Source organism: Scyliorhinus torazame, chromosome 22, assembly GCF_047496885.1.
Source record: "Scyliorhinus torazame isolate Kashiwa2021f chromosome 22, sScyTor2.1, whole genome shotgun sequence".
NCBI lineage: Eukaryota > Metazoa > Chordata > Chondrichthyes > Carcharhiniformes > Scyliorhinidae > Scyliorhinus > Scyliorhinus torazame.
The window spans coordinates 104,460,747-104,486,910 of record NC_092728.1 but is presented as its reverse complement, the minus strand read 5'-3'; the positions used below and the strand labels follow the sequence as shown (position 1 = coordinate 104,486,910).

General features: G+C 51.1%; 1 protein-coding gene across 1 annotated transcript in view; it reads left to right on the top strand.

Annotated features, from left to right (window-relative positions):
- Positions 1–26,164, top strand: part of LOC140398869 (laminin subunit gamma-3-like) — a 181,101-nt gene that overhangs the window by 58,171 nt on the left and 96,766 nt on the right. The window contains exon 2 of the mRNA XM_072487812.1: positions 14,292–14,596. Within this exon, the coding sequence (XP_072343913.1) occupies positions 14,292–14,596 (305 nt within the window). The remainder of the gene's footprint in view (positions 1–14,291; positions 14,597–26,164) is intronic.

The following is a 26,164-nucleotide window of genomic DNA, read 5'->3' as shown; positions in this document are numbered from 1 at the left end:
TGTTAGTGTGTGTGAGTGTGTTAGTGTGTGTGAGAGTGTGTTAGTGTGTGTGAGAGTGTGTTAGTGTGTGTGAGAGAGAGTGTTAGTGTGTGTGTGAGAGTGTGTTAGTGTGTGTGTGAGAGTGTATTAGTGTGCGTGTGAGAGTGTGTTAGTGTGTGTGAGAGAGTGTTAGAGTGTGTGTGAGAGTGTGTTAGTGTGTGTGTGAGAGAGTGTTAGTGTGTGTGAGAGTGTGTTAGTGTGTGTGAGAGAGTGTTAGTGTGTGTGAGAGAGTGTGTTAGTGTGTGTGAGAGTCTGTTCGTGTGTGTGTGAGAGTGTGTTCGTGTGTGTGTGAGAGTGTGTTAGTGTGTGTGTGAGAGAGTGTTAGTGTGTGTGTGAGAGAGTGTTATTGTGTGTGTGAGTGTGTTAATGGGTGTGTGAGAGTGTGTTAGTGTGTGTGAGAGTGTGTTCGTGTGAGAGTTTGTTAGTGTGTGTGAGAGAGAGTGTTAGTGTGTGTATGAGAGTGTGTTAGTGTGTGTGAGAGAGTGTTAGTGTGTGTGAGAGAGTGTGTTAGTGTGTGTGTGAGAGTGTGTTAGTGTGCGTGTGAGAGTGTGTTAGTGTGTGTGAGAGAGAGTGTTAGTGTGTGTGTGAGAGTGCGTGAGTGTGTGAGAGAGTGTTAGTGTGTGTGAGAGAGTGTGTTAGTGTGTGTGTGAGAGTGTGTTAGTGTGTGTGAGAGAGAGTGTTCGTGTGTGTGAGAGAGTGTTAGTGTGTGTGAGAGAGTGTTAGTGTGTGTGAGAGAGTGTGTTAGTGTGTGTGAGAGAGTGTTAGTGTGTGTGAGAGAGTGTGTTCGTGTGTGTGTGAGTGTGTTAGTGTGTGTGTGAGAGAGTGTTAGTGTGTGTGAGAGAGAGTGTTAGTATGTGTGTGAGTGTGTTAATGTGTGTGTGAGAGTGTGTCCGTGTGTGTGTGAGAGTGTGTTAGTGTGTGTGAGAGAGAGTGTTAGTGTATGTGAGAGAGAGTGTTAGTGTGTGTCTGAGTGTGTTAGTGTGTGTTAGTGTGTGTGTGAGAGAGTGTTAGTGTGTGTGTGTGAGTGTGTTAACGTGTGTGTGAGAGTGTGTTACTTTCTGTGTGAGAGAGTGTTAGTGTGTGTGAGAGAGAGTGTTAGTATGTGTGTGTGAGTGTGTTAATGTGTGTTTGAGAGTGTGTTAGTGTGTGTGAGAGTGTGTTAGTGTGTGTGAGAGTGTGTTCGTGTGTGTGTGAGAGTGTGTTAGTGTGTGTGAGAGAGAGTGTTAGTGTGTGTGTGAGAGTGTGTTAGTGTGTGTGAGAGAGTGTTAGTGTGTGTGAGAGAGTGTGTTAGTGTGTGTGAGAGTGTGTTCGTGTGTGTGTGAGAGTGTGTTAGTGTGTGTGAGAGAGAGTGTTAGTGTGTGTGTGAGAGAGTGTTAGTGTGTGTGAGAGTGTGTTAGTGTGTGTGAGAGAGAGTGTTAGTGTGTGTCTGAGAGTGCGTTAGTGTGTGAGAGAGTGTTAGTGTGTGTGAGAGAGTGTGTTAGTGTGTTTGTGAGAGTGTGTTAGTGTGTGTGTGAGAGTGTGTTACTGTGTGTGTGAGAGTGTGTTAGTGTGTGTGAGAGAGAGTGTTAGTGTGTGTGTTAGAGTGCGTTAGTGTGTGAGAGAGTGTTAGTGTGTGTGAGAGAGTGTGTTAGTGTGTTTGTGAGAGCGTGTTAGTGTGTGTGTGAGAGTGTGTGAGAGTGTGTTAGTGTGTGTGTGAGAGTGTGTTAGTGTGTGTGAGAGAGAGTGTTAGTGTGTGAGAGAGTGTTAGTGTGTTTGTGAGAGTGTGTTAGTGTGTGTGTGAGAGTGTGTTAGTGTGTGTGAGAGTGTGTTAGTGTGTGTGAGAGTGTGTTAGTGTGTGTGAGAGTGTGTTAGTGTGTGTGAGAGAGAGTGTTAGTGTGTGTGTGAGAGTGTGTTAGTGTGTGTGTGAGAGTGTATTAGTGTGCGTGTGAGAGTGTGTTAGTGTGTGTGAGAGAGTGTTAGTGTGTGTGAGAGTGTGTTAGTGTGTGTGAGAGAGTGTGTTAGTGTGTGTGAGAGTGTGTTCGTGTGTGTGTGAGAGTGTGTTCGTGTGTGTGTGAGAGTGTGTTAGTGTGTGTGAGAGAGAGTGTTAGTGTGTGTGTGAGAGAGTGTTATTGTGTGTGTGAGTGTGTTAATGTGTGTGTGAGAGTGTGTTAGTGTGTTCGTGTGAGAGTGTGTTAGTGTGTGTGAGAGAGAGTGTTAGTGTGTGTATGAGAGTGTGTTAGTGTGTGTGAGAGAGTGTTAGTGTGTGTGAGAGAGTGTGTTAGTGTGTGTGAGAGTGTGTTAGTGTGTGTGTGAGAGTGTGTTAGTGTGCGTGTGAGAGTGTGTTAGTGTGTGTGAGAGAGAGTGTTAGTGTGTGAGAGAGTGTTAGTGTGTGTGAGGGAGTGTGTTAGTGTGTTTGTGAGAGTGTGTTCGTGTGTGTGTGAGAGTGTGTTAGTGTGTGTGAGTGTGTTAGTGTGTGTGAGAGTGTGTTAGTGTGTGTGAGAGAGAGTGTTAGTGTGTGTGAGAGTGTGTTAGTGTGTGTGTGAGAGTGTATTAGTGTGCGTGTGAGAGTGTGTTAGTGTGTGTGAGAGAGTGTTAGTGTGTGTGTGAGAGTGTGTTAGTGTGTGTGTGAGAGTGTGTTAGTGTGTGTGAGAGTGTGTGTGTGAGAGTGTGTTAGTGTGTGTGAGAGTGTGTTAGTGTGTGTGAGAGAGTGTGTTAGTGTGTGTGTGAGAGTGTGTTAGTGTGTGTGTGAGAATGTGTTCGTGTGTGTGAGAGTGTGTTAGTGTGTGTGTGAGAGTGTGTTAGTGTGTGTGTGAGAGTGTGTTAGTGTGTGTGAGAGAGAATGTTAGTGTGTGTGAGGGTGTGTTAGTGCGTGTGTGAGTGTGTTAGTGTGCGTGTTAGAGTGTGTGAGAGTGTGCTAGTGTGTGTGTGAGTGTGTTAGTGTGTGTGAGAGTGCATTAGTGTGTGTGAGAGACTGTGTTTGAGTGTGTTAGTGTGTGTGTGAGAGAGTGTGTTTAGTGTGTGTGAGAGAGTATTTGTGTGTGAGAGTTTTAGTATGTGTGTGAGAGAGTGTGTTTAGTGTGTGTGTGAGAGTTTGTTAGTGTGTGTGTGAGAGTTTGTTAGTGTGTGTGTGAGAGTTTGTTAGTGCGAGAGTGTTGGTGTGTGTGAGAGTGTTAGTGTGTGTGAGAGAGTGTTAGTTTGTGAGAGTTTTAGTGTGTGTGTGAGAGAGTGTGTTTAGTGGGTGTGTGAGAGAGTTTTAGTGTGTGTGTGAGAGTGTGTTTAGTGTGTTTGTGAGAGTGTGTTAGTGTGTGTGTGAGAGTGCGTTAGTGTGTGAGAGAGTGTTAGTGTGTGTGAGAGAGTGTGTTAGTGTGTTTGTGAGAGTGTGTTAGTGTGTGTGAGAGTGTGTTAGTGTGTGTGAGTGTGATAGTGTGTGTGTAAGTGTGTTAGTGTGTGTGTGTGAGTGCGTTAGTGTGTGTGTGAGAGAGTGTTAGTGTGTGTGAGAAAGTGTGTTAGTGTGTTTGAGAGAATATGTTAGTGCGAGAGTGTGTTGGTGTGTGTGAGAGTGTTAGTGTGTGTGAGAGAGTGTTAGTGTGTGTGAGAGAGTGCGTTAGTGTGTGTGAGAGAGTGTTAGTGTGTGTGTGAGAATGTGTTAGTGTGTGTGAGAGAGTGTTAGTGTGTGTGTGAGAGTGCGTTAGTGTGTGTGTGAGAGTGTGTTAGTGTGTGTGTGAGAGTGTGTTAGTGTGTGAGAGAGTGTTAGTGTGTGTGTGAGAGTGCGTTAGTGTGTGAGAGAGTATTAGTGTGTGTGTGAGAGAGTGTTAGTGTGTGTGAGAGAGTGTGTTAGTGTGTTTGTGAGAGTGTGTTCGTGTGTGCGTGAGAGTGTGTTCGAGTGTGTGTGAGTGTGTTAGTGTGTGTGAGAGTGTTAGTGTGTGTGAGTGTGTTAGTGTGTGAGAGTGTGTTAGTGTGTGTGTGAGAGTGCGTTAGTGTGTGTGTGAGAGTGCGTTAGTGTGTGAGAGAGTGTTAGTGTGTGTGAGAGTGTTAGTGTGTGTGAGAGAGAGTGTTAGTGTGTGTGTGTGTTAGTGTGTGTGTGAGAGAGTTTTAGTGTGTGTGAGTGTGTTAGTGTGTGAGAGAGTGTTAGTGTGTGTGAGAGAGTGCGTTAGTGTGCGTGTGAGAGTGCGTTAGTGTGTGAGAGAGTGTTAGTGTGTTTGTGAGAGTGTGTTAGTGTGTTTGTGAGAGTGTGTTAGTGTGTGTGAGTGTGTTAGTGTGTGTGAGAGTGTTAGTGTGTGTGAGAGAGAGTGTTAGTGTGTGTGAGTGTGTTAGTGTGTGTGTGAGAGAGTTTTAGTGTGTGTGAGTGTGTTAGTGTGTGAGAGTGTGTTAGTGTGTGTGTGAGAGTGTGTTAGTGTGTGTGAGTGTGTTAGTGTGTGTGAGAGTGTGTTAGTGTGTGTGAGAGAGAGTGTTAGTGTGTGTGTGTGAGAGTTTTGGTGTGTGTGAGAGAGAGTGTTAGTGTGTGTGAGAGTTTGTTAGTGTGTGTGTGAGACTTTGTTAGTGTGTGTGTGTTTGAGAGAATATGTTAGTGCGAGAGTGTGTTGGTGTGTGTGAGAGTGTGCGTTAGTGTGTGTGTGAGAGTGTTAATGTGTGTGTGAGAGTGTGTTCATGTGTGAGAGAGAGTGTTAGTGTGTGTGTGAGAGTGTGTTAGTGTGTGTGAGAGTGTGTTAGTGTGTGTGTGTGAGTGTGTTCATGTGTGAGAGAGAGTGTGTTAATGTGTGTGTGAGAGTTTGTTAGTGTGTGTGTGAGAGTTTGTTAGTGTGTGTGTGTTTGAGAGAATATGTTAGTGCGAGAGTGTGTTGGTGTGTGTGTGAGTAATAGTGTGTGTGAGAGAGTGTTAGTGTGTGAGAGTTTTAGTGTGTGTGTGAGTGTGTTAGTGTGTGTGTGAGATTGTGTTAGTGTGTGTGAGAGTTTGTTAGTGTGTGTGTGAGTTTGTTAGTGTGTGAGTGTTTGAGAGAATATGTTAGTGCGAGAGTGTGTTGGTGTGTGTGAGAGTGAGAGTGTGTGTGAGAGAGTATTAGTGTGTGAGAGTTTTAGTGTGTGTGTTAGTGTGTGTGTGAGAGTTTGTTAGTGTGTGTGTGAGAGTTTGTTAGTGTGTGTGTGAGAGTTTGTTAGTGTGTGTGTGAGAGTTTGTTCGTGTGTGTGTGTGTTTGAGAGAATGTTAGTGCGAGAGAGAGTGTGTTGGTGTGTGTGAGAGTGTTAGTGTGTGTGAGAGTGTTAGTGTGTGTGAGAGAGTGTTAGTGAGTGTGTGTGAGAGAGTGTGTCAGTGTGTGTGAGCATGTGTTAGTGTGTGATAGAGAGTGTTATTGTGTGTGTGAGAGTTTGTTAGTGTGTGTGTGAGAATTTGTTAGTGTGTGTGAGAGTGTTAGTGTGTGAGAGTGTGTTATTGTGTGTGTTTGAGAGAAACTGTTAGTGCGAGAGAGTGTGTTGGTGTGTGTGTTTGAGAGTGTATTAGTGCGAGAGAGTGTGTGTTGGTGTGTGAGAGAAAGTGTTAGTGTGTGTGAGAGAGTGTGTTAGTGTGGTAGTGTGTGTGTGAGAAGGAGTGTGTGTGTGTGTGAGAAGGAGTGTGTGTGTGTGTGTGTGGGAGTGTGTTAGTCTGTGTGTGTGAGAGAGTGTGTTAGTGTGATAGTGTGTGTGTGAGAAGGAGTGTGTGTGTGTGAGGAGTGTGTGTGTGTGAGAGTGTATGTGTGTGGTAGTGTGTGTGTAAGAGAGAGAGAGAGGGAGAGAGCGTGTATGCAAGCGAGAGAGCGAGCGTGTGTGCGAGAGAGAGCGTGTGTGTGTGAGAGAGAGAGAACGTGTGCGAGAGAGAGCGTGTGCGTGAGAGAGAGAGAACGTGTGCGAGAGAGAGAGCGTGTGTGTGTGAGAGAGAGAGAGAACGTGTGCGAGAGAGAGCGTGTGCGTGAGAGAGAGAGAATGCGTGTGTGTGTGAGAGAGAGAGAGAGCGTGTGTGTGTGAGAGAGAGAGAATGCGTGTGTGCGTGAGAGAGAGAGAGGGCGTGTGTGTGTGAGAGAGAGAGAATGCGTGTGTGCGTGAGAGAGAGAGAGGGCGTGTGTGTGTGAGAGAGAGAGAGCGTGTGTGTGTGAGTGAGAGAGAGGGCGTGTGTGTGTGAGAGAGAGAGAGCGTGTGTGTGTGAGTGAGAGAGAATGCGTGTGTGCGTGAGAGAGAGAGAGAGCGTGTGTGTGTGAGTGAGAGAGAGGGCGTGTGTGTGTGAGAGAGAGAGAGGGCGTGTGTGTGTGAGAGAGAGAGAATGCGTGTGTGCGTGAGAGAGAGAGAGGGCGTGTGTGTGTGAGAGAGAGAGAATGCGTGTGTGCGTGAGAGAGAGAGAGGGCGTGTGTGTGTGAGAGAGAGAGAGCGTGTGTGTGTGAGTGAGAGAGAGGGCGTGTGTGTGTGAGAGAGAGAGAGCGTGTGTGTGTGAGAGAGAGAGAGCGTGTGTGTGTGAGAGAGAGAGAGAGCGTGTGTGTGTGAGAGAGAGAGAATGCGTGTGTGCGTGAGAGAGAGAGAGGGCGTGTGTGTGTGAGAGAGAGAGAATGCGTGTGTGCGTGAGTGAGAGAGAGAGCGTGTGTGCGCGAGAAAGAGAGAGAGCATGGGCGGGATTCTCTGACACCCCGCCGGGTCATAGAATGGCCGGGGGGGGGGCAGTGTGAATCCCGCCCCACTGCTCCGACGTCGGCTGCTGAATTCTCCGGCGCCGGTTTTCGGGCAGGCGGGGGGATCAAGTTGGCAGTGGCCCCCCCTGTCAATTCACCGGGCCCCGATGGGCCGAGCAGCTTCCCGATTTCGGCCAGTCCCGCCGGCGTGAAATGGACATGGTCCATCCCGGCGGTACCTGGCTGGTAGGCCGTCTACCGGAGTCCTTGGGGGGAGGGGCCTGGCTGGTAGGCCGTCTACCGGAGTCCTCGGTGTGCCGTGGAGGCACGCTTCCTTCCGCGCCGGCCTCTCCAGGGCTCTGCCATGGCCGGCGCGGTGAAGAAACCCCCTGCACACGCGTGGGACCACGGCGGCCCCTCAGCGCCGGGTGGTGTGGCCCCAACCCCTCCTCCGCCGGCCTAGGCCCCGGAAGTGTGGTGGATTCTGCCACTTCCAGGTGGCCCGACGCCGGGTTCGCGCCGTTCGTGGCGCCGGTGTCAGACCAACCCGCCGGTTGCGGGAGAGAGAGAAAGTGTGTGTGTGAGAGAGAGAGAGAGAGTGTGTGTGAGAGAGAGAGAGAGCGTGTGTGAGAGAGAGAGAGAGCGTGTTTGTGTGGGTTAGAGAGGAAGGGTGAAGGTTCAACAGCCTTTTACTGGTTTTATCTTCAACCCTGAGCTGCCCTCTCCTCCCTGCTTCCATTTCAGAAAGGTCTCAGCATTTGGGACCTCCCTAAAAGTGAGGCGGGGGGGTCTTTGGCTGTGAGTCCGGACCTGCTGCTGTGTTTACATTAATAAATCTTTATTAGTGTCCCAAGTAGGCTTACATTAACACCGCAACAAAGTTACTGTGAAAAGCCCCTAGTCGCCACATTCCGGCGCCTGTTCGGGTACACGGAGGGAGAATTCAGAATGTCCAATTCACCTAACAAGCACGGCTTTCGGGACTTGTGGGAGGAAACCGGAGCACCCGGAGGAAACCCCGCGCAGACACGGGGAGAACGTGCACACCCAAGCCGGGAATCGAACCCGGGACCCTGGAGCTGAGAAGCAGCAGTGCTAACCACTGTGCTACCGTGCCGCCCTGGCATGGTTCTGGTAGAACAGTCCAGAAAAGATGGGAGGATCTTTCCCCCAACCAGCTCTCCACATGGTGCTGCTGACGGGAATTATACAGAAGTAAATTTGATTTACCCCACAGGAACAGATCAAGGCCAATTTCTATGCTTCACATGAGCCTCCTCTGACCATATTCTACTGACCCCATCACTGTATCCACCTTGTTCTGTATGTGTATGTGTGAGCTTCCCTTATTGAGAGCTCTCCAAGTTATCTCAACCACTCCCTGGGCAAGGAAGTTTCTCCGGAATTCCCGATTGCATTTCTTAGTGACAGTCGTATTATATTTACAGGGTAGGTCTTGTGGCGCAGTGTGTAATGCCCCTGCCTCTGAGCCTCAAGCATCAGGTTCAAGCCCCACATCGGGACTTGGTGGTCAAGGAAGTTGTGTTCATCATATGGAAACAAGATAGAGCTGTGGCAGGCAGTAAGGGTGGGCGAGATTTCTGGTCAGTCACCTGCAGAAGACGATGGTAAACCGCATGGCACCTCACCAAGCATAACCATGCCCCAATACATGGACGTTCACGGGTGGCAATGCCATCTCAGGGCATCGCGCCTGAAAAGAGAGTCAACCTCATTCAGTTGTCAATGGAGGGATCTGGGTCTGTAATACAAGGAAGTGGTTAGCACTGCTGCCTCACGGCGCACGATCCCGGCCCCGGGTCACTGTCCAATGTGGAGTTTGCACATTCTCCCCATGTCTGCGCGGGTTTCGCCCCCACAACCCAAAACCAAGGTGGGTGGATTGGCCACGGTAAATTGCCCCTTAAATGGGAAAAAATTAATTGGGTACTCTAAATTTCATTTTTTTAAATTTGGAAAGAAATTCAGAAACCACAGGCACAAAGCACATACACCAAACCCAAATGATTATGGGATGTGCATCAGGATTAAAAAAAAAAGGTTTAAAAGTTGAGTATAGCCAGAACTCCCGAAAACGCAGCCACTCCCGCGCCCACGTGACGTGACCCCCTTGAAGCCACTTTTTTGACTTGCGAGTGATCCAATTTAAAAATAGCCAGCAGTAAAGATTTAACTTTAATCAAGATGATGGTTTGTTTATTAAAAATCCACTTCATTAAGTTACTGAAGTAAGAGCAATAAATTCATGACAGTATCTAAGTACATACAAAGATTAAATGGAGATAAGGCTAAAGAATACTTCTAAACTGGATTTTATCTTAAGTCCTTAAAGATGACATTGCCGGTCAGAAGCTTGCAATCAAAGTGTTGGCTGCCTGGAGTGATGGGATGAGATGAAGGTTGCGTTCAGCAGCTGCGATGGCTTCTGTAGTCAATTAGCCAGTGCTTACCTTTTCAGGTGGTCTCATCAGATCAAGTAGGATATGGGAGAGAGCGAACATTTCTTGTTCTTCGCTAGTTCCGCAGTTATGACATTTGACGATGGCTCAGGCTCTTTCCAGCAGAACAGCATTTGATTTCTGGATACTTTAGTGGGATTCTCTCAGCCCGGGTCCGGGCCGGATAATCCCCACGACCGTCTCGGATCGCGCCATGACGCCCCGACTCCGGCACGCGATTCTCCGCGGAGCAGAGAATCGGCGCCATTGGCGCCTGCATGGTTGGCACGGCGCCGACCGGGGGCCGCTCTACTCGGCCGGCCCGCTGATCCTCGGTCCGGGGTGGGCCAAGCGGCCGTCGTGAGAACGGCGAGTCCCGCCGGCGGCGCCCACACCTGCTCTCAGCCGGCGGGAACTCGGCGTGGAAGGGTCGGGGGGGGGGGGGGGGGGAGGGGGCCAGCCTGTGGGGGGGGGGGGGGGGCTCCGATGTGGCCTGGCCTGCGATTGGGGCCCACCGTTCGGCGGGCTGGCCTCTCTGGCTGGGGGCCTCGTTTCTTCCCCGCCGGCTCCTGTAGTCCTGCGTTGAAGGAAGGCACTGCACTTGTGAGCGTTGGCGCCGGTACCACTGCGCATGCGCGGATCCTGCGACGCCCAGTTGCTGCCGAGATCAGCAGCTGGAGCGGCGTGAACGGCTCCAGTGCCGTGCCGGTCCCTTTTGCGGGCCAGAATTAGTCGTCGGGTCGGCACGTTCATGCCTCCGTAAAACGCGTCGGCGTTTCTGACGGCGTGGCATCCCGCCCTTTGTACTTTATTCTCCCTTGGCCAAGAACCCTCTCTAACGATGCCTCTCAAAGTTCTTCCACCACTTTTGCATCCTGTCTTTATCACAACCAAAGCAAAATGAGCCATTGTTCCACCAGTCAAAGTAGTTAATTATGTTGAGGTCCTTGGAAGTCTCTTCCTGACTCCTGTTCTTTGAGAAGCTCAGGAGTCTCACACATTGAGAAGATTCAGTGGACATCCCTGGGCAGGTCTTGCACCTTAATGACTCTATGATCAGTTCTGGAGTCAACAGAGTCCGACACAAACACAGAAAGGTCCCAGAATATCTCTCCAGACCTCCACTTTGAAAAGGACTTTGAAGCTCAATTGAAGGGGTTGAAAGCAAAAGTACAATTTTAAGAGAATTATCCTTAAAATCTATAATATTTCTGACTGTGTACTTTAACTACAGTTCAGTGACGGTAGGAAGAGGAGGAGGCCAGTCAGTTGTTCGAGTTTACTCCATCATTCAATGAGACCAGGACTGTTCAGAATCTTTAACTCCATCTACTTCCCCGGTTCCAGTATCACTCTTACCGAACGAACATCCATCCAAATGATCAATTCATCCTCAGATTCATTGGGGTTCCCACGACTGTTTATGTGAAGAGGTGGTGAACATGGAGGGCCCTGGGGAAAGACACGCCCCCTTTTTTACAGCACCAACTGCCGTAAAGCAGGTCTTTAAGGAGGGTATGGAATTGGAGACGGTTAAGTTTGGAAGGTGAGTGGGGGTGGGGTTCGGACATCAGACCGAGTGGGCCAGAGTCTGGAGTTGGACCTGGGGGATCGGTCCAGTGTCAAGGTGGGCAGAGTGGGTGGGGGGGGTCTGCTGTCAGGTCAACCGCACCAGGCCGGAGGGGGTGGATGTCAGGCCAGGCAAAGCTGGGTTTGGGTGTGGGGTGGGGGTGTGGGGGGGAAGTAAGTGAGGGAGGTGTGTAGGGTGGTCTCTTGGGGGGGGGGACCCATGCGGGTCCCGGCCCGGGGGTGTTTAAAGTAGTTACTCTGAAGTTCAAAGTGATTTTTTTTTTCCTTTCTAACTCTTTCATAGAATCACAGAATTTACAGTGCAGAAGGAGGCCATTCGGCCCATCGAGTCTTGGCAATAGCACCCTACCTGAGCCCACACCTCCACCCCATCCCCATAACCCAGTAACCCCACCAAACCTTTTTGGACACTAAGGGCAATTTATCACGGCCAATCCACCTAACCTGCACGTCTTTGGACTGTGGGAGGAAACCGGAGCACCCGGAGGAAACCCACGCAGACACGGGGAGAACGTGCAGACTCCGCACAGACACTGACCCAAGCCGGGAATCGAACCTGGGACCCTGGCGCTGTGAAGCCACAGTGCTAACCACTGTGCAACTATGAGGGTAAAACTGTCAGACTCATCTGGGTAGGTGATTTAAGTCACTTCTGTCAGATGGTTCCCAGCCCAGTGCAGTTGACCAGGGGAAGTTAGCCCTTTTGGATAATCGCCAGGTTAAACCCTTAAATTGGAACTCCCTCGAGCGCTTCCACAGCGCATCATAATGCGATGCTACGGAGTCAGGACGTTATGGCCTAGTCATCACTCCTCTGTCAACAATCATCGCCTTTAGATCACTCCTTTAGTCATCTAAACTCACGGGATTATAAACTATTGAAATGCAACTTCATCTATTTTTCATCCATTGGGTCTTGTTCTCTTGCGGACCTGAGGATGTTGCTGCTCTGATACTGACAGCTAGGAGGCAGAAGAGAGCAATCTGGTGTGACTGTTCATTCCAAATTAATCCCACCATCAGAGTAAACATAGTTTATCATAGAATTTACAGTGCAGAAGGAGGCCATTTGGCCCATCGAGTCTGCACCAGCTCTTGGAATGAGCACCCTACCCAAGGTCCACACCTCCACCCTATCCCCATAACCCAGTAACCCCACCCAATACTAAGGGCAATTTTGGACACTAAGGGCAATTTATCATGGCCAATCCACCTACCCTGCACATCTTTGGACTGTGGGAGGAAACCGGAGCACCCGGAGGAAACCCACGCAGACACGGGGAGGATGTGCAGACTCCGCACAGACAGTGACCCAAGCCGGAATCGAGCCTGGGACCCTGGAGCTGTGAAGCAATTGTGCTAACCACAATGCTACCGTGCCGCCCAACGGGTTGATTCGCTTTCCTGCGCTGGGCTAATATTTTTGGATGAAAGTATTAAATGCGTCAAATATCAGAGACTCAAGAAGAGCACAGAGAAAACCGGCCAACTCCCCTTGGCGATAACTCATTGATTCCACATGCAGAATGGACTGAAAGACAATGAAGATCTCCACATTCCTCACGCTCACTTCATGCGCCAGTGACATTTAAGCAGACGAACTGTGTAGGAGGTTTCCTCCAGCTGACTGCCAGAACCACGAAGAGGAAAGGTCACTGTTCAAACCTCAATCAGAAATGGCCTGTTTTGAGATTTTAACATAAAACAAGGCCAAATAATGCACCCACGCCTTTTACAGCGCATCCATGGCTGTCTATTGATGACCCCTTGTTGTCCAGACAGCAACCCTTTGAGCAAGCCTGATTGACGATCTCAGCCGCTTTGGAGGATTATTGCTGAGCTCAGGTGTTATCATTGATCTGACCACACTTACCACCTGATCAGACATTTCCCTGTGTAATTGGCAGTGAAAGGATTATTGACGAAGGAGCCACGTATAACGATGACTGTGTTCTTTAAGCTCCAGGGCTGAATTCGCAAGGGTGTTGGCGCTGTGATGGAGATGATCAGTGGCTGAGTGGGTAGTGCTCGTAACCTCTGAGTCACAATGTTGTGGATTCAAATCTTACACCTGAGCACAGTACTGTTCTGTCACAGGTGCTGTCTTACACCTGAGATCTTAAACTGCCTTTTCAGTTAAAAAAGATGCCACAGCTCACTTTGGATGATGAGTTTCCCCCAGTATTTACCCCTCAACCCACGAAACAAAAACCTGACCATCTGGTCTTCATCACATTGCTTTAGGGAGTGACCCTGTGTGAACTCACCGTCATATTTCTTACAGCACAGCAGTGACTATTTAAAAGTACTTAATTGACTATCATGTAATTTTTTTTGGGGTCTAATTAAATCAATATAATCAAGGAAACAAACTCGGGGTAAGTTAGAAGAGGCCGCACTGGTAGGGGCACTGCCCCAAAATAACTAAGAACAACGGAAGCTTAGCAACATCGAATCACAATGTGAAAAGGGGGGTGGGGAAAGCAATCTGACCCCTGTGGTGCCCATTGGGCATGGAATGCCTCAATGGTGCCCGTGGACTCCTCATGCTCCCTCTCCAGGGAGAGCCGGCCAAGAATGAGGCCGCGGCAGAGGGGCGGACAGTCTGGCCGGACAACCCCCTCGGTCGCCCGCTGTCTGGACCTGTTAATGGCGAGTTTCGCCCGGCCCAGGAGCAGCTTCACCAGGAGATCCTCGTGCGTGTCTAATATGTCATGTTGAAGGATGTTAAACACGCAGTAGTTTTAAGGTAATAAGGTGAGCTGGTGGTGAGTCTTGTTTAGTTAATTAAAGAGAAAGGGAGGTTCCTGAAGATTTTGAACATAAAATATTCAGAATTGGAAATACACTTAAAAAATTTTTTTTAGAGTACCCAATTCATTTTTTCCAATTAAGGGGCAATTTAGCATGGCCAATCCACCTACTCTGCACATCTTTGGGTTGTGGGGGCACTGTAGCAGTGTGGATAGCACAATTGCTTCACAGTTCCGGGGTCCCAGGTTCGATTCCGGCTTGGGTCACTGTCTGTGCGGAGTCTGCACATCCTCCCCGTGTGTGCGTGGGTTTCCTCCGGGTCCTCCGGTTTCCTCCCACAGTCCAAAGATGTGCAGGTTAGGTGGATTGGCCGTGATAAATTGCCCTTAGTGTCCAAAATTGCCCTTAGTGTTGGGTGGGGTTACTGGGTTATGGGGATAGGGTGGCGGTGTTGACCTTGGGTAGGGTGCTCTTTCCAAGAGCCGGTGCAGGCTCGATGGGCCGAATGGCCTCCTTCTGCACTGTAAATTCTATGAAACCTACGCAGACACGGGGAGAATGTGCAAACTCCACACAGACAGTGACCCAGAGCCGGGATCGAACCTGGGACCTTGGCGCCGTGAGGCAGCAGGGCTAACCCACTGGGCCGCCGTGCTCACCCTCAGTACTGGAAATACTTTTGACTTTCTCTCCAGGCGCTAATGCAGAACGGTGATCCAGTAAAGTGGACAGTGCACCGTGTAATGGAGGTTTTAATGCCCAATAAATGGGGTCGCTCATTGGGATCGCTGACCGTTTGTCAATGTCTTTGTGATGAAATATTGGATTATCTCCCTTGCTTTAGGAAAGTCATTCGAAATCACCTACATCCGACTGAAGTTTCACACCAGCAGGCCAGAGAGTTTTGCCATCTATAAGAGGACACGGGAGGGCGCCCCCTGGACTCCCTACCAGTACTACAGCGCCTCGTGCAGCCAGACATACGGCTATTCGGCCGGGAGCTTCCTGCGGTCGGGGGCCGAGGAGCGGGTGGCGTTCTGTACCGACGAGTTCAGTGACATCTCCCCGCTGACTGGGGGGAATGTGGCCTTTTCCACGTTGGAGGGACGACCCAGCGCCTACAGCTATGACACCAGCCCTGTGCTGCAGGTAACTAAACATTACCCCCACCCCACCCTACCCTCCGCCACCCCCACCCACAGGGGAAACCTGTGTTACTCAGATCCTCAATGCTTCAGGTACGGGCTGTGGCTCAGTAGCTTGCTCCCTGAGGGAGAAGTTCATGGGTTCAAGTCCCCTATCCAGATACTTGAGCATGAAATCCAGGCAATATTACTGAGGGGGTACATAGAATTTACAGTGCAGAAGGAGGCCATTCAGCCCATCGAGCCTGCACCGGCCCTTGGAAAGAGCACCCCCATTTTAAGCCCAGAACTCCGCCCCAGACCCGTAACCCAGTAACCCCACCCAACCCCTTTGGGCACTAAGGGCAATTTATCACGACCAATCCACCTAACCTGCACGTCTTTGGACTGTGGGAGGAAACCGGAGCACCCGGAGGAAACCCACGCACACACGGGGAGAACGTGCAGACTCCGCACAGACAGTGACCCAAGCCGGGAATCGAACCTGGGACCCTGCCGCTGTGAAGCGACAGTGCTAACCACTGTGCTACCATGCCACCCCAATTCAGGGGTGCAGTCCTTCAGATGAAACTTTAAACCCAGGCCCCATCCGTGCTCTGAGCTAAAAGATCTTAGGGCCAATATTTCGAAGAAGAAGAGGATGGTTTTCTCCAATATTTATCTCAGTCAACATCGCTCAACAAACAGACCACCTGGTCATTGTTATATTGCTGTTTGTGGGACCGTGCTGTGTGTGAATTGACTGCTGTGCTTCCTACATTACAATGACCATTACACTTCAAAACACCAGCATTAGCAGTAAAGTACTTTGAGGATGTCCTGAGGGTTTGAAAGCTGCTTTATAAATCCAGGTAATTTCTTTTTCCCTTTTTTCACTTAGTTCTCACCGAGTTATGGTGGATATTGTAGCTGGGGGAATGATGTGGTCACTATTTTAGAACCTAAGGGTTAGAATCTTTGGCCAGGTGATCATTCGATACATATATACAGCCCTAGATTCAGAGTAAAGCTCCCTCTACACTGTCCCCATCAAACACTCCCAGGACAGGTACAGCACGGGGTTAGATACAGAGTAAAGCTCCCTCTACACTGTCCCCATCAAACACTCCCAGGACAGGTACAGCACGGGGTTAGATACAGAGTAAAGCTCCCTCTACACTGTCCCCATCAAACACTCCCAGGACAGGCACAGCACGGGGTTAGATACAGAGTAAAGCTCACTCTACACTGACCCCATCAAACACTCCCAGGATATAAACAGCACGGGGTTAGATACAGAGCAAAGCTCCTTCTACACTGTCCCCATCAAACACTCCCAGGACAGGTACAGCACGGGGTTAGATACAGAGTAAAGCTCCCTCTACACTGTCCCCATCAAACACTCCCAGGACAGGTACTGCACGGGGTTAGATTCAGAGTAAAGCTCCCTCTACACTGTCCCCATCAAACACTCCCAGGACAGGTACAGCACGGGGTTAGATACAGAGTAAAGCTCCCTCTACACTGTCCCCATCAAACACTCCCAGGACAGGTACAGCACGGGGTTAGATACAGAGTAAAGCTCCCTCTACACTGTCCCCATCAAACACTCCCAGGACAGGTACAGCACGGGGTTAGATACAGAGTAAAGCTCCCTCTACACTGTCCCCATCAAACACTCCCAGGAGAGGTACAGCACGGGGTTAGATACAGAGTAAAGCTCCCTCTACACTGTCCCCATCAAACACCCCCAGGACAGGTACAGTACGGGGTTAGATACGGAGTAAAGCTCCCTCTACACTGTCCCCATTAAACACTCCCAGGACAGGTACAGCATGCGGTTAGATACAGAGTAAAGCTCCCTCTACACTGTCCCCATCAAACACTCCCAGGACAGGTACAGCACGGGGTTAGATACAGCGTAAAGCTCCCTCTACACTGTCCCCATCAAACATTCCCAGGACAGGTACAGCACGGGGTTAGATACAGAGTAAAGCTCCCTCTACACTGTCCCCATCAAACACTCCCAGGACAGGTACAGCACCGGGTTAGATACAGAGTAAAGCTCCCTTGACACTGTCCCCATCAAACACTCCCAGGACAGGTACAGGACGGGGTTAGATACAGAGAAAAGCTCCCTCTACACTGTCCCCATCAAACACTCCCAGGACAGGTACAGCACGGGGTTAGATACAGAGTAAAGCTCCCTCTACACTGTCCCCATCAAACACTCCCAGGACAGGTACAGCACGGGGTTAGATACAGAGCAAAGCTCCTTCTACACTGTCCCCATCAAACACTCCCAGGACAGGTACAGCACGGGGTTAGATACAGAGTAAAGCTCCCGCTACACTGTCCCCATCAAACACTCCCAGGACAGGTACAGCACGGGGTTAGATACAGAGAAAAGCTCCCTTGACACTGTCCCCATCAAACACTCCCAGGACAGGTACAGCACGGGGTTAGATACAGAGTAAAGCTCCCTCTACACTGTCCCCATCAAACACTCCCAGGACAGGTACAGCACGGGGTTAGATACAGAGCAAAGCTCCTTCTACACTGTCCCCATCAAACACTCCCAGGACAGGTACAGCATGCGGTTAGATACAGAGTAAAGCTCCCTCTACACTGTCCCCATCAAGCACTCCCAGGACAGGTACAGCACGGGGTTAGATACAGCGTAAAGCTCCCTCTACACTGTCCCCATCAAACATTCCCAGGACAGGTACAGCACGGGGTTAGATACAGAGTAAAGCTCCCTCTACACTGTCCCCATCAAACACTCCCAGGACAGGTACAGCACGGGGTTAGATACAGAGCAAAGCTCCTTCTACACTGTCCCCATCAAACACTCCCAGGACAGGTACAGCACGGGGTTAGATACAGAGTAAAGCTCCCGCTACACTGTCCCCATCAAACACTCCCAGGACAGGTACAGCACGGGGTTAGATACAGAGTAAAGCTCCCTTGACACTGTCCCCATCAAACACTCCCAGGACAGGTACAGCACGGGGTTAAAGACAGAGTAAAGCTCCCTCTACACTGTCCCCAACAAACACTCCCAGGAGAGGTACAGCACGGGGTTAGATACAGAGCAAAGCTCCTTCTACACTGTCCCCATCAAACACTCCCAGGACAGGTACAGCATGCGGTTAGATACAGAGTAAAGCTCCCTCTACACTGTCCCCATCAAACACTCCCAGGACAGGTACAGCACGGGGTTAGATACAGAGTAAAGCTCCCTCTACACTGTCCCCATCAAACACTCCCAGGACAAGTACTGCACAGAGTTAGATACAGAGTAAAGCTCCCTCTACACTGTCCCCATCAAACACTCCCAGGACAGGTACAGCACGGGGTTAGATACAGCGTAAAGCTCCCTCTACACTGTCCCCATCAAACATTCCCAGGACAGGTACAGCACGGGGTTAGATACAGAGTAAAGCTCCCTCTACACTGTCCCCATCAAACACTCCCAGGACAGGTACAGCACGGGGTTAGATACAGAGTAAAGCTCCCTCTACACTGTCCCCATCAAACACTCCCAGGACAGGTACAGCACGGGGTTAGATACAGAGTAAAGCTCCCTCTACACTGTCCCCATCAAACACTCCCAGGACAGGTACAGCACGGGGTTAGATACAGAGTAAAGCTCCCTCTACACTGTCCCCATCAAACACTCCCAGGACAGGTACAGCACGGGGTTAGATACAGAGCAAAGCTCCTTCTACACTGTCCCCATCAAACATTCCCAGGACAGGTACAGCACGGGGTTAGATACAGAGTAAAGCTCCCTTGACACTGTCCCCATCAAACACTCCCAGGAGAGGTACAGCACGGGGTTAGATACAGAGTAAAGCTCCCTTGACACTGTCTCCATCAAACACTCCCAGGACAGGTACAGCACGGGGTTAGATTCAGAGTAAAGCTCCCTCTACACTGTCCCCATCAAACACTCCCAGGACAGGTACAGCGCAGGGTTAGATACAGAGTAAAGCTCCCTTGACACTGTCCCCATCAAACACTCCCAGGACAGGTACAGCACGGGGTTAGATACAGAGTAAAGCTCCCTTGACACTGTCCCCATCAAACACTCCCAGGACAGGTACAGCACGGGGTTAGTGTGGTAGTATGTATTGGGGGTCATGTGGGACTGGAAGCCCTAATGTCATTGGCTGACAGATCCCGGGTCCTGGTTGGCCGTTGACCTCATACTCCGCCCTGAAGGCGAAGTATAAGAAGCCGGTGCCTTCCCCCGCATGCCAGTTTACTATCGGGCTGCTGGGGAACAGACACGCTTAATAAAGCCTCATCGACTTCACTCTGTTTGTCTCACGGAGTCTTTGTGCGCCACAGTTAGATACAGAGTAAAGCTCCCTCTACACTGTCCCCATCAAACACTCCCAGGACAGGTACAGCACGGGGTTAGATACAGAGTAAAGCTCCCTCTACACTGTCCCCATCAAACACTCCCAGGACAGGTACAGCACGGGGTTAGATACAGAGTAAAGCTCCCTCTACACTGTCCCCATCAAACACTCCCAGGACAGGTACAGCACGGGGTTAGATACAGAGCAAAGCTCTTTCTACACTGTCCCCATCAAACACTCCCAGGACAGGTACAGCACGGGGTTAGATACAGAGTAAAGCTCCCTTGACACTGTCCCCATCAAACATTCCCAGGACAGGTACAGCACGGGGTTAGATACAGAGTAAAGCTCCCTTGACACTGTCCCCATCAAACACTCCCAGGACAGGTACAGGACGGGGTTAGATACAGAGTAAAGCTCCCTCTACACTGTCCCCATCAAACACTCCCAGGACAGGTACAGCACGGGGTTAGATACAGAGTAAAGCTCCCTCTACACTGTCCCCATCAAACACTCCCAGGATAGGTACAGCGCGGGGTTAGATACAGAGTAAAGCTCCCTTGACACTGTCCCCATCAAACACTCCCAGGACAGGTACAGCATGGAGTTAGATACAGAGTAAAGCTCCCTCTACACTGTCCCCATCAAACACTCCCAGGACAGGTACAGCACCGGGTTAGATACAGAGTAAAGCTCCCTTGACACTGTCCCCATCAAACACTCCCAGGACAGGTACAGGACGGGGTTAGATACAGAGTAAAGCTCCCTCTACACTGTCCCCATCAAACACTCCCAGGACAGGTACAGCACGGGGTTAGATACAGAGTAAAGCTCCCTCTACACTGTCCCCATCAAACACTCCCAGGACAGGTACAGCACGGGGTTAGATACAGAGCAAAGCTCCTTCTACACTGTCCCCATCAAACACTCCCAGGACAGGTACAGCACGGGGTTAGATACAGAGTAAAGCTCCCGCTACACTGTCCCCATCAAACACTCCCAGGACAGGTACAGCACGGGGTTAGATACAGAGAAAAGCTCCCTTGACACTGTCCCCATCAAACACTCCCAGGACAGGTACAGCACGGGGTTAGATACAGAGTAAAGCTCCCTCTACACTGTCCCCATCAAACACTCCCAGGACAGGTACAGCACGGGGTTAGATACAGAGCAAAGCTCCTTCTACACTGTCCCCATCAAACACTCCCAGGACAGGTACAGCATGCGGTTAGATACAGAGTAAAGCTCCCTCTACACTGTCCCCATCAAGCACTCCCAGGACAGGTACAGCACGGGGTTAGATACAGCGTAAAGCTCCCTCTACACTGTCCCCATCAAACATTCCCAGGACAGGTACAGCACGGGGTTAGATACAGAGTAAAGCTCCCTCTACATTGTCCCCATCAAACACTCCCAGGACAGGTACAGCACGGGGTTAGATACAGAGCAAAGCTCCTTCTACACTGTCCCCATCAAACACTCCCAGGACAGGTACAGCACGGGGTTAGATACAGAGTAAAGCTCCCGCTACACTGTCCCCATCAAACACTCCCAGGACAGGTACAGCACGGGGTTAGATACAGAGTAAAGCTCCCTTGACACTGTCCCCATCAAACACTCCCAGGACAGGTACAGCACGGGGTTAAAGACAGAGTAAAGCTCCCTCTACACTGTCCCCATCAAACACTCCCAGGAGAGGTACAGCATGCGGTTAGATACAGAGTAAAGCTCCCTCTACACTGTCCCCATCAAACACTCCCAGGACAGGTACAGCACGGGGTTAGATACAGAGTAAAGCTCCCTCTACACTGTCCCCATCAAACACTCCCAGGACAAGTACTGCACAGAGTTAGATACAGAGTAAAGCTCCCTCTACACTGTCCCCATCAAACACTCCCAGGACAGGTACAGCACGGGGTTAGATACAGCGTAAAGCTCCCTCTACACTGTCCCCATCAAGCATTCCCAGGACAGGTACAGCACGGGGTTAGATACAGAGTAAAGCTCCCTCTACACTGTCCCCATCAAACACTCCCAGGACAGGTACAGCACGGGGTTAGATACAGAGTAAAGCTCCCTCTACACTGTCCCCATCAAACACTCCCAGGACAGGTACAGCACGGGGTTAGATACAGAGTAAAGCTCCCTCTACACTGTCCCCATCAAACACTCCCAGGACAGGTACAGCACGGGGTTAGATACAGAGTAAAGCTCCCTCTACACTGTCCCCATCAAACACTCCCAGGACAGGCACAGCACGGGGTTAGATACAGAGCAAAGCTCCTTCTACACTGTCCCCATCAAACATTCCCAGGACAGGTACAGCACGGGGTTAGATACAGAGTAAAGCTCCCTCTACACTGTCCCCATCAAACACTCCCAGGACAGGTACAGCGCAGGGTTAGATACAGAGTAAAGCTCCCTTGACACTGTCCCCATCAAACACTCCCAGGACAGGTACAGCACGGGGTTAGATACAGAGTAAAGCTCCCTTGACACTGTCCCCATCAAACACTCCCAGGACAGGTACAGCACGGGGTTAGATACAGAGTAAAGCTCCCTCTACACTGTCCCCATCAAACACTCCCAGGACAGGTACAGCACGGGGTTAGATACAAAGCAAAGCTCCTTCTACACTGTCCCCATCAAACACTCCCAGGACAGGTACAGCACGTGGTTAGATACAGAGTAAAGCTCCCGCTACACTGTCCCCATCAAACACTCCCAGGACAGGTACAGCACGGGGTTAGATACAGTGTAAAGCTCCCTCTACACTGTCCGCATCAAACATTCCCAGGACAGGTACAGCACGGGGTTAGATACAGAGTAAAGCTCCCTCTACACTGTCCCCATCAAACACTCCCAGGACAGGTACAGCACGGGGTTAGATACAGAGTAAAGCTCCCTCTACACTGTCCCCATCAAACACTCCCAGGACAGGTACAGCACGGGGTTAGATACAGAGCAAAGCTCTTTCTACACTGTCCCCATCAAACACTCCCAGGACAGGTACAGCACGGGGTTAGATACAGAGTAAAGCTACCTTGACACTGTCCCCATCAAACATTCCCAGGACAGGTACAGCACGGGGTTAGATACAGAGTAAAGCTCCCTTGACACTGTCCCCATCAAACACTCCCAGGACAGGTACAGCACGGGGTTAGATACAGAGTAAAGCTCCCTCTACACTGTCCCCATCAAACACTCCCAGGATAGGTACAGCGCGGGGTTAGATACAGAGTAAAGCTCCCTTGACACTGTCCCCATCAAACACTCCCAGGACAGGTACAGCACGGGGTTAGATACAGAGTAAAGCTCCCTTGACACTGTCCCCATCAAACACTCCCAGGACAGGTACAGCACGGGGTTAGATACAGAGTAAAGCTCCCTCTACACTGTCCCCATCAAACACTCCCAGGACAGGTACAGCACGGGGTTAGATACAAAGCAAAGCTCCTTCTACACTGTCCCCATCAAACACTCCCAGGACAGGTACAGCACGTGGTTAGATACAGAGTAAAGCTCCCGCTACACTGTCCCCATCAAACACTCCCAGGACAGGTACAGCACGGGGTTAGATACAGTGTAAAGCTCCCTCTACACTGTCCGCATCAAACATTCCCAGGACAGGTACAGCACGGGGTTAGATACAGAGTAAAGCTCCCTCTACACTGTCCCCATCAAACACTCCCAGGACAGGTACAGCACGGGGTTAGATACAGAGTAAAGCTCCCTCTACACTGTCCCCATCAAACACTCCCAGGACAGGTACAGCACGGGGTTAGATACAGAGCAAAGCTCTTTCTACACTGTCCCCATCAAACACTCCCAGGACAGGTACAGCACGGGGTTAGATACAGAGTAAAGCTACCTTGACACTGTCCCCATCAAACATTCCCAGGACAGGTACAGCACGGGGTTAGATACAGAGTAAAGCTCCCTTGACACTGTCCCCATCAAACACTCCCAGGACAGGTACAGCACGGGGTTAGATACAGAGTAAAGCTCCCTCTACACTGTCCCCATCAAACACTCCCAGGATAGGTACAGCGCGGGGTTAGATACAGAGTAAAGCTCCCTTGACACTGTCCCCATCAAACACTCCCAGGACAGGTACAGCACGGGGTTAGATACAGAGTAAAGCTCCCTTGACACTGTCCCCATCAAACACTCCCAGGACAGGTACAGCACGGGGTTAGATACAGAGTAAAGCTCCCTCTACACTGTCCCCATCAAACACTCCCAGGACAGGTACAGCATGGGGTTAGATACAAAGCAAAGCTCCTTCTACACTGTCCCCATCAAACACTCCCAGGACAGGTACAGCACGTGGTTTGATACAGAGTAAAGCTCCCGCTACACTGTCCCCATCAAACACTCCCAGGACAGGTACAGCACGGGGTTAGATACAGAGTAAAGCTCCCTCTACACTGTCCCCATCAAACATTCCCAGGACAGGTACAGCACGGGGTTAGATACAGAGTAAAGCTTCCTCTACACTGTCCCCATCAAACACTCCCAGGACAGGTACAGCACGGGGTTAGATACAGAGTAAAGCTTCCTCTACACTGTCCCCATCAAACACTCCCAGGACAGGTACAGCACGGGGTTAGATACAGAGTAAAGCTCCCTCTACACTGTCCCCATCAAACACTCCCAGGACAGGTACAGCACCGGGTTAGATACAGAGCAAAGCTCTTTCTACACTGTCCCCATCAAACACTCCCAGGACAGGTACAGCACGGGGTTAGATACAGAGTAAAGCTCCCTTGACACTGTCCCCATCAAACATTCCCAGGACAGGTACAGCACGGGGTTAGATACAGAGTAAAGCTCCCTTGACACTGTCCCCATCAAACACTCCCAGGACAGGTACAGCACGGGGTTAGATACAGAGTAAAGCTCCCTCTACACTGTCCCCATCAAACACTCCCAGGATAGGTACAGCGCGGGGTTAGATACAGAGTAAAGCTCCCTTGACACTGTCCCCATCAAACACTCCCAGGACAGGTACAGCATGGAGTTAGATACAGAGTAAAGCTCCCTCTACACTGTCCCCATCAAACACTCCCAGGACAGGTACAGCACGGGGTTAGATACAGAGTAAAGCTCCCTCTACACTGTCCCCATCAAACACTCCCAGGGCGGGACAGCACGGGGTTAGATACAGAGTAAAGCTCCCTCTACACTGTCCCCATCAAACACTCCCAGGACTGGTACAGCATGGGGTTAGACACAGAAGTCTTCCCTTTATTCGTCCGTCCATTTCTCTGAGACAGTGACCCTGTGTTCTGGATTCCCTCGCCAGGAGAAACATCTACCTGGTGAAGCCCCTTGAGAATTTTATGGGCCTCGTCCAGTCAATCGCTCCTCATGGAACAATCCCCTCATCCCAATAAGTAGGCTGGTGAACTTTAATTGAACTCCCTCCAGGGAAATATGTCCTTCCTTCAGATTCCTGGGGAACAGTCTTCAATTCCTGGAGTGTTGGCCCAGTGCTCAGCCACCCGCAGACTGAAAGAGGGACATGGAGTCGTGACCTGACCCCTTGGTCTTAGTTAAGAAAGTAAAACAGAATTCTTCATTTGACGATTTGTTTTTCTTGGCGACCTAACGGCCTCAGAGTGTTTCCGTGGGAACATCACAGATTGTGCAAGTGAATGGATGAGGCCGCGTGAATGTCTGTTTATCCAGGAGGAGAAACATTATAAATGATAGCCCTTCCCAGGGAGCACTGAGTGAACAGGAGCCCGCCAGCCACCCCCATCCCCCAACCCCCTCCATCCCCCACCCTTCCACCACCCACCAGCCCATCCCTACCATCCAGCCCCCACACCCACCATCCCCACCATCCGCCAGCCCCCACCATCCAGCCCCCACCCCCCCACCATCCCCCACCATCCCCCATTCCACAACCCGCCATCCCCCATCCCCACCCACCCACCCCCACCCCACCCCCCCACCATCCCCCACCCCCACCATTTCGCCACCCACCAGCCCCACCCCCACCTGCCAGCCCCCACACCCACCCGCCAGCCCCCACCATCCAGCCCCCACCCCCACCCACCAGCTCTACCCCCACCGCCACCCACCCCCACCCCCACCCACCAGCCCCCACACCCACCCGCCAGCCCCCACCATCCAGCCCCCACCCCCACCCACCAGCTCCACCCCACCCCCACCAGCCAGCCCCCACCCCCACCTGCCACCCCCACCCCCACCCACCAGCCCCCACCCCCACCCGACAGCCCCCACCCACCACCCGCCCCCACCCCCAGGCACCACCCCCACCCACCAGCCCCCACCCCCCACCCACCAGCCCCCACCCTTGCCCACACCCCCACCCACCAGCCCACCCGCCCCCACCCACCCCCAACCACCACCCCCACCCCCAACCACCACCCCCACGCCCACCCCCACCCACCACCCGCCAGCCTACACCCCAACCCCACCCGCCAGCTCCCACCCACCACCCGCCTGCTCCCACCCACCAGCCTACACCCCCAACCCCACCCGCCAGTCCCCACCACCCCCATCCACCAGCCTCCACCCCCACCCAGCAGCCCATGGCCCTGTGGGTATGATAAACACACTCACACTCCTTTCCCTCCCCTCTCCAGGAACATTTGTGCCGTTATTCCTTTGGGAATGAATTGATGATTATTCTCCGTGTCTTTGGCGGAGCTGAAACCAAACTCCGAATGGTCTCTTGCTGAGCTCTGCGGCAGATTTCTTCCCTCGCTCTCGCTTCCTTATCTGTCACTCTCTCTCTTTCTATTTTCTCGCTACTTCTCAATCTCTCCTTTTCCTCTCTTTTTCACTCTCACTCTATCCCATTCTTTCCTCTCTCTTTCTCCTAGCCCCTTCCCTTCCTCGCTCTCCTTTGCTCCTTCCCTTTCTCTCTTCCTCATCTTCCTCCTCCCTCACTCTCTCTCCCCTCCTTCACTTTCTATCTATTTCTCCATCTTCCTTCCCTGTCTCTCACTCCCCTTCCCTCCATCCCTTCCCTTCACCTTCTCTTTCTCACCTCCCTCTCTCCCTCTTCCCTGCTTCCACTCTCTCCCTCTCTTTCTCTCTCTCTCTCACTGTCCCCATCCTCTCCTTTATTCCCTCCCTCTCTCCCTCCTTGCCCACCTGTTCTCCCTCACTTTCCCTCTCCCTTCCACCTTCCCTTCCTCCCTCCCTCCTTTCTCATTTTGTTTCTTTTTTTCTTTCAAATTTTA